General features: G+C 41.8%; 1 protein-coding gene across 1 annotated transcript in view; it reads left to right on the top strand.

Annotated features, from left to right (window-relative positions):
• Window positions 1-10,185, top strand: part of cyribb (CYFIP related Rac1 interactor Bb) — a 44,091-nt gene extending 33,906 nt beyond the window's left edge. Inside the window, exons 7-12 of the mRNA XM_084939573.1 lie at window positions 1,148-1,225; window positions 6,443-6,559; window positions 6,694-6,773; window positions 6,854-6,980; window positions 7,058-7,128; window positions 9,374-10,185. Coding sequence (XP_084795699.1) covers window positions 1,148-1,225; window positions 6,443-6,559; window positions 6,694-6,773; window positions 6,854-6,980; window positions 7,058-7,128; window positions 9,374-9,437 — 537 coding nt within the window. The 3' untranslated portion in view covers window positions 9,438-10,185. The remainder of the gene's footprint in view (window positions 1-1,147; window positions 1,226-6,442; window positions 6,560-6,693; window positions 6,774-6,853; window positions 6,981-7,057; window positions 7,129-9,373) is intronic.
• The last annotated feature ends 2,553 nt before the right edge of the window (window positions 10,186-12,738 follow it).

Raw genomic sequence — 12,738 nt, 5'->3', positions numbered from 1 at the left:
GTTGTTGCCTGAGCCAAGTTTTGCACAGCGTGGCAGGTTTTATATAAACGACAGGCAGAGGGAACTTTAAAAGTCTGATCTGGTTTGAATTCAGACACAAACTGCCGAAACGAAGCAGCGATTGAAGCACATTTGTCGCTCAAATGTCCATTGTCAGAAACATAATTGTGTGAGCACTCATCTTGTAAGACACTGGGCCCACATCCCTGCTCCTTTGACACGAAAACGTTTTTAAAAAAAAAAGGCTCCCCGACTCCCTGAGGCGGTTTGCAGCGATGTCCCAATTAGTGCCCACTACCCAGGCTGGCAGGATGAAAAACATGAAGGTAGGTGGTGCAAGGTGGCATGCCAGGCCCATTCATCAATCTTTCACACCCATGCACGGGCTTCTGACCTAGTTAAAGTGTCTGAGTGCCGTGCAGCCCCTCCCTGGCGAGGAAGCCTGTCTCTCCTGGTGGACGCGGTGGACGCAGACTGAGTACCAGCCTATTGTAGCAGGATTAGCATGCTGCCAGCGCAGCTTTGACTGTGACAAGCTCGTGCAGGAATGAGGATAATTAGCCACATGACGAGCACTCGCTTGTGGTGACTTTTGAAAAGAAGCTCTCTGGTTGGCCAGCTTCCCTTTAAAAAAAAAGTGGTCAGTTTGGCTCCACACTGAAAACCAGATGATTCATACATTGTAGGGAGTCATGTCAAAGGAGCTAATGGAGCCTTGTGGCTTTTATCTGAGGCTTTGAGGGTGCATAACGTCAGAGAATAAGCCTGCGTTTGTCCTGTGCTCACTCTAACCTCGCCTCTCCTTAATGAGACCCACAGCCAAAGCTCACGGCAGCAGGAAAAAAACCAAATATTTGCTGACAGGGCGAGCAGGGATGTGGACGTAAAAGGGGGCAGAATGAGTGTCAGACATTCAAATCCAGTTCAGCACATAAAATAGTAATTGTATCAGTGCTCTTTTTATGTCATTTCCCCCCCAAAGCTACATTTCTGCCTTGTTGGCTAAAGCTTTCTGTCATGACGATGGTGTGTTTGATCCAGAGCTGAATGTCTGGCTGCAGGCTGTCTCTCTCCCCTCTCTCTGTATTAGATTGCCTCCAAGCTTACATATATGTGTATATATAATATTTATATTTCTGTTTTGCAGATGACAAATCCAGCTATTCAGAATGACTTCAGTTACTATAGGAGAACACTGAGTCGAATGCGGATCAACAATGTACCGGTGAGCATGTTGCGCCCATCTCTGACATACAACTTCTCCTTTATCTTTTTTAGCATCTGTTAGCTCTTTGTTTTGGTTTTACAGCCCATTTAGCTGCTATTAGAGCGTAGCAGATGGTGTTATTTTTGAGTAAAATTTTATTTTATTTTTGTCATAATTTAGTCTGTAATAATCTTATAATTCTTTTAGTTTTAGTCGACTAAAAATCGAAAGATTATAGCAGACTAAACTTGATTCAGTTGACTTAAATATAAAGTGTGAAAGTTTCTCATGGTTTTACTGGTGAGAATCTTATTTTCCTTGTGAAATGCATCCATATGTCTCCTCTTCTCTTCCTCTTAGGCGTTGACATTTTGTCGCACTTTCATGAGAAACGGGGAGCATGGCAGATTGTACCCTTTCCCGTGGGCACATAAAATTGTTCATATTTAACCTTACTGCGCAAGGACATTACTTCTGATTGGATCACTTTTAAACTTGTCCCGCCTCTCTGCACCACTCAGTTGGTTCTGATTGTGTCTCGCTTCTCTAGAATATTTAGGGTTTTTTTATATTTTTATTCACTGACTAAAGTGTCAGTGCATTTCATCGTCTTCTTTTCCATGAGAAAAAAAAGAACGATGAAAACTATGACTAAAATTACTGGTGTGTGATGTTGCAAGAACTTTTTATTTAAATCAAAATATGACCCACAAATTATATATTTTCTTTTATTTTACACTGACCACACTGACTTTACTGACTAAACGGTTTTCACTTCAGGAAGGCTTTTAACTGGTGCAGAAACTCAACACACGTGGTGCTGTGGACATGGTCAGCATCAACTGACCATCAGCGTTGGCCTTGCTTGAGAATCAGTGTCGGTTTGAATGTGTGTTATATTTAGAACATTATCACTGCTTTTGCTGCCGACAGATGGCTCTCTCTGATGAAGAAGGGAAGCTGTTTCACTCCACCAGACTCCATTGGCAAAACGAGTATTTTTTTCTTTGCAAAACATGGGAATGGTTCATCTATTGCTGGCTTGACCAGATGGTTTGTCTGTGCTGTTGTGCATTTATGGTTATTAAAGCAGTTAGTTTGGGTGTGAATTGATGCAAAAGTCACGCTAATTAAACTAACAACTCCCATGTTCTGTCAGGTAAAACTCACTGTTTGTGTCAGTGGTGGTTTTGAAAGGAGTGGTTTGGGTCTTAATGTTCCTGATTTTGGTGTTAACACTTTTATTATGATTCAGAATTATATTTTGAAATACCAAAAGCACCCAAACAGACTAACCGGCTGATGCAGTGGTTAACCAACTGTAAGATTTCTGTTTTTGTCAGCACAAACTGGTGGCTTTGATGACTTCCGTTCCTCATCAGAAGGAGACATCTGTGGCAGCTTATAGCTTATTTGCTAGTCTTGCATTGAATCAATGTATGACATAAGTCGCCTTTATGGTTTGCATGTGTAGCTCTGCAGTTTTGCTGCTGAAATACTGGTTGTTGTTATTGTGGTTTCCCTCTTCAAGTTAAGCCATTATCTTCCAGTATCTTTCATAAATGGTGGCAGAGTAAAAAGTCGAAGGAAACAACAGTATTGAATGGACCAGTCACAGTGATGCCTTCAGCACAGTTATTTTTCTAGGGAAGTGCACGGCAGCTTCTGGCATAAGTTGTGGTGAAGGGTTTGTTGTTAACGCAGAAGCATAAATCCCGGATAAGCCCCCAAATTACTTTAAATACAGACTAAAGTTAAACTGACAGTAATTTATTTATTTTTAAACTGGCATAAAACAAACCTTGTACCAAAAAAAGCTGTGATGTTGTTTAAAATGTAAATTTAAAAAACAGAATGCAATGATTTACAGATTTTTATGAACCAGATTTTATTTACAATAGAACACAGGAAATATCGAAGCATTGGAAACGACTGTGGCATGAATTTTAGCTCAGCATTTATTGGTTAAATACTTTCTTCTTGGAAAGTGGAGTAGTATTTATACCTGGTATTAAACACGTGTATAATCATTTCTCCTGTAATTTACCTTTTCTTCACTTTGATAATGAAGGCCAATGCCAGTGTCAGTGCTGCGCATTGTGCTTGCTACCTCGCTGTTATGACTGACTGAGACAGCTTAAAGCAGCAGAGCTGCTTTAATGGACTTTGTTTCGCTTGTGCGTTTCCCGGTAAAACGGTCAAAATGTCATGTTTTCTTTCCACCTGTTCATCACTGTGATGAGTGAGGTCCAGGTGCAAATTCAGTTTAATGAAGAAATGAGATCTCTTCATGTAGGTCTACAGGGAGTGCAGAATTATTAGGCAAGTTGTATTTTTGAGGAATAATTTTATTATTGAACAACAACCATGTTCTCAATGAACCCACAAAACTCATTAATATCAAAGCTGAATGTTTTTGGAAGTAGTTTTTAGTTTGTTTTTAGTTTTAGCTATTTTAGGGGGATATCTGTGTGTGCAGGTGACTATTACTGTGCATAATTATTAGGCAACTTAACAAAAAACAAATATATACCCATTTCAATTATTTATTTTTACCAGTGAAACCAATATAACATCTCCACATTCACAAATATACATTTCTGACATTCAAAAACAAATCAGCGACCAATATAGCCACCTTTCTTTGCAAGGACACTCAAAAGCCTGCCATCCATGGATTCTGTCAGTGTTTTGATCTGTTCACCATCAACATTGCGTGCAGCAGCAACCACAGCCTCCCAGACACTGTTCAGAGAGGTGTACTGTTTTCCCTCCTTGTAAATCTCATATTTGATGATGGACCACAGGTTCTCAATGGGGTTCAGATCAGGTGAACAAGGTGGCCATGTCATTAGTTTTTCTTCTTTTATACCCTTTCTTGCCAGCCACGCTGTGGAGTACTTGGACGCGTGTGATGGAGCATTGTCCTGCATGAAAATCATGTTTTTCTTGAAGGATGCAGACTTCTTCCTGTACCACTGCTTGAAGAAGGTGTCTTCCAGAAACTGGCAGTAGGACTGGGAGTTGAGCTTGACTCCATCCTCAACCCGAAAAGGCCCCACAAGCTCATCTTTGATGATATCAGCCCAAACCAGTACTCCACCTTGCTGGCGTCTGAGTCGGACTGGAGCTCTCTGCCCTTTACCAATCCAGCCACGGGCCCATCCATCTGGCCCATCAAGACTCACTCTCATTTCATCAGTCCATAAAACCTTAGAAAAACCAGTCTTGAGATATTTCTTGGCCCAGTCTTGACGTTTCAGCTTGTGTGTCTTGTTCAGTGGTGGTCGTCTTTCAGCCTTTCTTACCTTGGCCATGTCTCTGAGTATTGCACACCTTGTGCTTTTGGGCACTCCAGTGATGTTGCAGCTCTGAAATATGGCCAAACTGGTGGCAAGTGGCATCTTGGCAGCTGCACGCTTGACTTTTCTCAGTTCATGGGCAGTTATTTTGCGCCTTGGTTTTTCCACACGCTTCTTGCGACCCTGTTGACTATCTTGAATGAAACGCTTGATTGTTCGATGATCACGCTTCAGAAGCTTTGCAATTTTGAGACTGCTGCATCCCTCTGCAAGATATCTCACTATTTTTGACTTTTCTGAGCCTGTCAAGTCCTTCTTTTGACTCATTTTGCCAAAGGAAAGGACGTTGCCTAATAATTATGCACACCTGATATAGGGTGTTGATGTCATTAGACCACACCCCTTCTCATTACAGAGATGCACATCACCTAATATGCTTAATTGGTAGTAGGCTTTCGAGCCTATACAGCTTGGAGTAAGACAACATGCATGCAGAGGATGGTGTGGACAAAATACTCATTTGCCTAATAATTCTGCACTCCCTGTATGTGTGCCTCTTACTTACATGCAAGGACTTCCCATGCTGTCCATGTGTAAGGAGACCAGAGAAAGTCAATGTCATTCAGCACTTTGAAGTGAATTAAGATAACCTTGACCGACACATAAAGGGGTGGTAAATGCATTACAGAGTTACCCAGGCAACTGGAGCCTGAAATCTCCAATAGAGTGACCATCAGCTACAAAGAGATGTCCTATGTGGATGCACCTTTAGGCTTTAGTTTACTCTGTGCACTTTTGCTCATATGCACCTTGCTGTGTGGACACCCAACTTTGTGAACATAACTCGAGAATGAGGTGATGTAGAATTTTCAAATTGATACCATAGATGTGTTTTTTGTCTTGTCGTCCTCCCTTCAGCCCCAACCGGTCATGGCAGATGGCTGCACCTCCCTGAGCCTGGGTCTGCCAGAGGTTGAGGGAAACGTGGGGCAGTAAAATTGGTCATTTTTAGCTGCATATGAGGAAAAATAAACCAAAACTGCACTCAGTTCAGACCCGCCTGACAGGAGCTTTTATTTCTTAAAGCAGAACATGTCATTAGACAAATGGGCCCAGACAAGTTGTCGTTAGGACCTGTCACCGCTGAAAGACGCTCGGGCCGCCGTCCCTCCTCGCAGCTCCGTCGCACTCGGTTTAGTCAGCGCTCAGACGACTGAATCATTCAGACATCCGAGATGAAACGCAACTGTCCCGGCTCAAACAGTCTTTGAGCTCATGTGTCATCATCGTTTGTTAAAAAACCCAAAGTGGTTTGAAAGTTTGGGGCGATTATTCATATTCCGTCAGTGCTCTCATGAAGGCAGGAAGTGTTGTTGTTATTTAAATACGCAGACAAATTTAGAACAGGCTGTTCAAGAGACGCCTTATTCTTTTGTTGTCCGCCAGGTGTTTTCAGCGTCTCATCTGAAACGGCAAAGCGGCAGTCAGCTGGGAAACCGGGGGAGGGAGGAGCAGGAGGGCTGTGTCACAGGGTTTATATCAGTGTTTTCCTGTCGGTGTTTTATTTAACGAAGCAGCTTTTCATCTGCACGAACAGTCTGTTAAAGCTGCTTCGCATCAAATAAACTAATAATACATCCTGATGTTTTCTCGCACCTTTTCATTCAGAGTTTTTAAATAAAATTTCACAGCATCTCCACAGTGTAGAGCGCAAAGTGGCTTTAATGTCCCTCCAAGCGTGTCAGCTACACGGCCACCTTCGTGGTCGCTTTCTTTTCTCAGTCTCCTTGTAAAGTAGCTTTAACTGGCAGCTCTTCTAATAACAGAGATAACCACGTTTGCCTGCGATATGAGTTTGATTATTTTAAGATCAGAGGTCCAGAACACTAAACATGCAGTCAGTGGATTCAAGCTTTGTTTTTTTTGTTTGCAGGCAGAAGGTGAGAATGAAGTCAACAATGAATTGGCCAATCGGATATCTCTCTTCTACGCCGATGCCACGCCCATGCTGAAGACGTTAAGTGACGGCACAACGAAGTTTGTTTCCGAGGTGAGACTCTTAAAATATTAGATACTTTATTTTCTTTAGTGTGCGAGCGAGTGAGTGTGTGTGTGTGTGTGTGTGTGTGTGTGTGTGGGTGTGTGTGTGGGGGCATCAACTCAGTCATTCCTCCCTCCTTACAGAACAAGAACCTGCCCATCGAGAACACGACGGACTGCTTAAGCACAATGGCGAGCGTGTGCAAAGTCATGCTGGAAACACCGTAAGTGACCTCCTCCACGTGTTAAATACGCCATTCACGACTTTGCGTCTAATCCCTCCTCTTCCTCCTCCTGCTGTCAGGGAGTATCGCAGCCGTTTCACAAGCGAGGACACGGTGTCCTTCTGCCTCAGGGTGATGGTCGGGGTGATCATCTTGTACGACTACGTCCATCCCGTAGGAGCGTTCGCCAAGTCGTCCAAAATCGACGTGAGTGTCGACACGTTCACGCCAAACTTCTCACTCGCAGCTTCTTCTACAGCTAACGGTCTCTTTCTGTTCCACAGATGAAAGGCTGCATCAAAGTCCTCAAAGATCAGCCGCCAAACAGCGTAGAAGGCCTTCTCAACGCTCTCAGGTCAGTTCTTGTTCCGATTATTAAAAAAAAAAAAAAAAATCCCTGCTGCCCAGCGTGAAATGTGATTGCAGCCCGTGAGCAGGCTTTTAAACTGAACAGGAGCAGGCTGCTCACGCTGTGAGTTGGATGAGTTGGTTCCTGTTCACAAGCAGCAGACAGACCTCATCCCCTTCAGCGCAGTGACTCATCCTCCACGCCGTCCAGCGGGGGATTCGGTCAGCTGTGAGCCTGATCCGGGTTGGGTGTCAAAGCCTCTCCGCAAAGGCCGATTACATGTGACACCAGGTCCCCTCGCGCCCTCACAAATTTCACCCACCTCACTTCGCTCTCGCAGCTGCTGACAGGGCGGCTTTGAGTCGACCTTACATCTGTGTGTTTGTGTGTGTGGGGAGCCCGAGGCGGGCCGGCTCTACCGGGCCACACGAGGTTATTTTCATGCGAAAGCTGACAGATTTTCTCTCAGTGATTGCCACACTGATGTGACGGAGGATGATAGTGTATGTTAGACACATGCAGTGCTGGACAATAATGAAGTCAAAGTTCAAGCTCACTCGAGTACCTCTACAGCTCAGAGGGGAATACTGCAGTTTTTACTGCACTATTTATCTGACATTTACTGGAAGATTTTCTAATTTACAGTTTTGTTTGTATCAAAACAAACAACACAGCCAAGGAAAGTACAAACTCTTTTATTTCTAAGATGGGCTTAGACGAACAACATCATGGCACATTACACTGTGTCGTTATTTGCAGTCAGTACATCCTTACTGCTTCCTCAGGAATTAAGAGGGCAAGTAGCAGCCAGCTGCTGCTAATCAAATGCAATAGACTAACGATCATCAGCAAGTGTGAGCAGCTCTATAAAAACAGAGGTTTTGACAGTTTGCTGGTCTGAAGCATTCAGATAAGTGCAATGTCAGTCTTAACAGGAGTGGACATCCCAGCTAATTCACTCCAGGATCAGATCAAGCAGCGCTCAGAGAAACTGCAAAAAAACCAAAACTCAGATCTCAGGCTGTATTTACCTCATTTTAAAACCTGCTTATGACCAGATAACTTTTATGCCCCGATAGCGCAAACCTTAGAATTGACAGAGGGTGTACTTTCATTTTTTGCTATCAATGTATAATAAATAAATAAATACAGTAATACAAACACTGGGGCTCTTTGCCATGTTTCAGATTCATTAGCAGCCGCATCAAAGCAGGACTGCAGCTTCCTGTTATTTTCATCAATATTTAAACTGCAGATCGGGCCGGTGTGTCAGGTTGTTGCAGGAGTTCTCAAAATCTTGCAGGCAGATTTACATGAAGATTTTACCACCAGCATGGCCCAACTTGGATCTGGATGATTCTTCTTTTTTATTTAATTGTAGCGTTTTTAAAAATATGGCCTCAGAGCAGGTTTCAGTATACGGGGCGCCTGCTCTCCCAGGTGAGCTGCAGACACCACACTTTTGGAGTCTTTAAAGGAAGCTGTTGCTGCTGCTGCTGCTGATCATGATGAGAAAAATTAGTAGGAATTGGAGTTAAAGAAAATATCACAAACAGAGGCAAGAATTCAATTAATGCATCGTGTGGTGGCTTTGGCGTTGGTACGCAGCCTCGGAGCGCTTGTTTTGATCGATAAGACGTGGAAATGCTTCCTTTTGTTAACAGTGTCGACTCATTCCGAATCAAATTAAGCTTCACTCGAAAACACACAGCCTTCAGATTTAAAGAGTGTGAATCTTTTAAAGGTACAAATACTGCAGAAACAATAACTCCTTACTTTGTAATAAGAGCTCCTGGCAGAGCAATAGTTCCTGTTTCTGTGTAGTCTATAAAGTCTATATTAAAAAACTGCTTCAAACTTCATTTTTAGCAGAAAAAACCTTGAACATGTTACAACTCAAGAAGCAGAAACCAGAGCATTCACAAGTGTGATTTCCCATCGGATGGTTTGTTTTTAGTAACAGTTTAAATCTTTACATATAATCCAAAAAGGCTTAAGTCGGATCAAAAGGTTAAAGGAAAAGAAAGCTGCCTTCTACTGTTTGGAGGAGATTGACACCAGATCAGGAGCCAGTGTGGACGAAAGGAAATGCTTCAGTATTAACATTTACTCTGTTGAAGAGGACGTTTTCAGCTAAACGAGGACTTTCACTTTGAGAGCTCGAGCATATTTTGTTCATAATACTTCAGTATTTTCACTCTTTGTTCTTCTACTGAAGTGCACATTTGCTTTTTCTCTCTCTCGCCTGCAGGTACACAACCAAGCATTTAAACGATGAATCAACCAACAAGACTATCAAGAGCATGCTGCAGTAGGACTGAGCTGCTATGACTGCTGAAGGGAGACGCCGCTCTCTCGACTGATGTCGCTGCACAGAATGTTTTTTTTTTTCCTTTGTTTGCTTTTTTAAATGGAAAAGAGCTACTGCTCCGCCCTCTTTTATACTGCAAAATGCTACTGCCATTGTAAACGTCTTTTTTGGTGCCAAAAAGATGTCGCTGATATGTAATGTTTTCGATAAAAGCCCATGCCGCTGTGGCAGCTAATGAAAGCATTGTGGATGCTCCGGTTTTTATTTTAAACATGTCTTCTTTTTTTTCCCTGTGTAAGGGGACGGGAGTTCTGACTTGAAAATTTAATACAGAGAGATATATAGAGACGTATATATTATTTTTGGTTGATTTGTTATTTAATTCCATCTTCTGCATGATTACGAAAAACAAAATAGTCTTTTCCTTGTATTTAAAGTAAAAAAAACAAAACAAAGCAAAAGCAATGGTTCCTCTTAATTTGTCTGCTCTTTTGTGCTTTCATAATTAAATGTTTTGTTATTGAAATGGTACTTGTTGAATTGAGATTAAGAGTACTGTTTTTATATTTTTTATAGGTTTTAATTTGTGCATATGTCTTTTTTTTTTTTTTTTTTTTTTTGTGTTGTATTTTTTAGTTGAAAACTTTAAACTGTGATACGTTCAAAATAAAATTAAAACTGGGAGTGTGTACTGTACATGCACAGTATGTTGTGGCTGGAGAAATTAAAAGGAGAACTCTTGTTTTCTACGACCCCGACTCGTCAGGTTTGATCTCTTCTCGCCATCTCCGGGCGGCCGGAGGGGAAGATTGAGAACTCAGTGACACATACAGTTTTTTAAACTTAAAACCAAAATAAGCAACTTTAACACTTCAAAGCAATCCTCTTAATCTAATTGCCATATTATGTCTGTTCACCTTCATGTGAAGGTCAATAACGCTCTCAGGGTTGATGTTAAGTAATGGTAGTTACAAATAACTGAAACCAGCCGAGCGCAGCAGAATATTAATAAAATGGATTAAGTGAAATCCACCTTCACTACCTGCAGGATTGACTTAACATTAATGCATCGATAATTACAGCGCAGAAAAACCTTTTTTCCTGTATTTTGAGTGTAATTTAAGCATGATTTGATTTATTTACTGATAGTGGGTCTTGATGAAGCCCCTCAGTTCAGTCTGACTGAAACAGGACATTTTCGCTCCCCTATGCCTGCTTTTAGGAAGGAGGGTGGAGCTTCTGTGCTCGCAGCCCTAGATGACCATATTAGGTATATCCACTCTTGCTGACATCATTCAGAGTCAACAGTAGAAAAAGAGTCTGGTGCCTAAGCACCATTTAATATGAGCATCCTTCATTGTGATACTTTATATTTGTGACACTGTGAGTTCCCATGGAAATCGGCTTTTAACAGTCCCTAAAGTGATGGCTCAAAACGATAAACTGCAAAAGCACCTGATGATCAACGCTGATGTCGTTGGAGGCGAAGTAGATGAATTACAACCCCGTACTCCACTGACTCCGGCCTCCACAGCCAGTCAACACTAAGGATGAATGACGACAGAGCAGGTTAATAAGGATGACAGAAAAAATAATGAGTGAACTGTGGATGTAACAGCTGATTATAGGAACCTGTTGGCAGTTTAATCTGTCAGCAGGTGCAACAGAGCAACCATTTTTGGGCCACCCGATGAACGTGAGTCTCTTATAGTTCTGTTTTTGGTCTCCACCACCTGTTCAGGGATGTATTTTTCTCTTTAGCTGCTAAATGTTGCACTGTGTTCACTAGTCAGTCTCTGATTTACAATACAGGCACAAACTGAGAAGGCCCCCTCTTTAAGGTTCATTTAATGTGTTAGGCTAACCTGCACATATAGAGGGAGGTGTGGCACCAAACCCAGACCTGTTTTCTTTTAGGTGCCTGTTTGTTTGTTTCAGCTGATTCAGTTTAGACAAGAATCTTGTGTTGGGTTTTGCAGGTAATTGTTTTTGCATTATTAAACTGCAGCAGGTTGGAGGCATCCCATTTCAAATGGGCTCTGTGAGCTATCCATTTGGGGGTTTAATAATAGTACCCCAATGTAACCACAATGTCCACAGTTCAGTTCCTTGCCACATTCATTCAGTTTCCTCTTTCTGCCCGTGATTATTGTCTGTCCTCTTCAGACCGCTGGATGTCTGATAGAGGTAAAAAAGCATTAAGAGCTAGTACGAGGTTGAGCAGGCAGTACTTTTCTAATAGGCGACTGCAGGTGCCTGGGTTCTATCCACTTCCTGTGTGTCCTTTGCCCTGCTTTCTTTTCCTGATTTGTCTACATTTACACTTTACAGTTGTGGTCTCATCACTCATCATGGGCATTAATGTTTGTGGTGATTTTTGTCTTTTAATGTTTTCTTTCAACTGTTCCTTTTCCAGGGTGGAATGATCTTTAATGACTTTAAAAACAAGGACTGGGTGCACAAGTTTTAATCTATTTTAGATATTATAATCCACACAGTGTCCAAAGTGTACACACAGGCTCAAATATATACATACAATCAAGTAAAACTTTTAGTAAGTTGTGCTGAAGGTTCTACAATGTCTTTTAATTTGAGAAGGCCAAGGCCCATTAACCTCTGGTTAGAGCTCATGACTTACTACAGCTGGTAGTTTCTCTTTGGCAGCTTAAAGAGGATTTGTTTGACAGCACTCATTGAACTGACCAATACTCATTACTTCAAACAACTGAACATAAGTACAAATTATTCAGCTTTCAAATCCAAGACTGTACCAACTATCAGGCATGGTGGTGGTAGCATCATGCTCCGGGGCTGTTTTGGTGCGAATGGTACTGCTACATTACACATAGTGGATGGAATAATATAAAAAGGAGGACTACCTCCAAATTCTTTAACTTGAAACTTGGACACAGTTGGATGTTCCTGCAGGACAATGATCCCAGACATATAAAAAGTGGTTTGGGATGAATAAAGCAGGCATTGTTATGACATTAAGCTCCTGGAAAAACCTTCACAAAGCCCCAAACTCAACACTTTGGAAAATTTGTGGACTATTTGTAAAAATTTGACCAATTCTGTCCAGAAGAGCAGTCACAAATCCAGCCAGAATTATACCACCAGCCTGTTGATCGCTACCAAAAAGGTACAATTTGCTAAGGGACATTTAACGAAATATCAGTGAAAACGTGTGTATATATATTTGAGCCTGTGAAATGAAAACCTACAGACCCAATTCTTGTTTTTAAAGTTATTAAACATGTATGCTGTACAACCGATCCACCCTGAAAACAATAAATCATTAAAAT

This window comes from Perissodus microlepis, chromosome 9, assembly GCF_051167445.1.
Source record: "Perissodus microlepis isolate ML-2025 ecotype Zambia chromosome 9, ASM5116744v1, whole genome shotgun sequence".
In the NCBI taxonomy this organism is placed as follows: Eukaryota; Metazoa; Chordata; class Actinopteri; order Cichliformes; family Cichlidae; genus Perissodus; species Perissodus microlepis.
The sequence above is the reverse complement of the archived record's forward strand: the minus strand, read 5'-3'. Positions and strand labels throughout refer to the sequence as shown.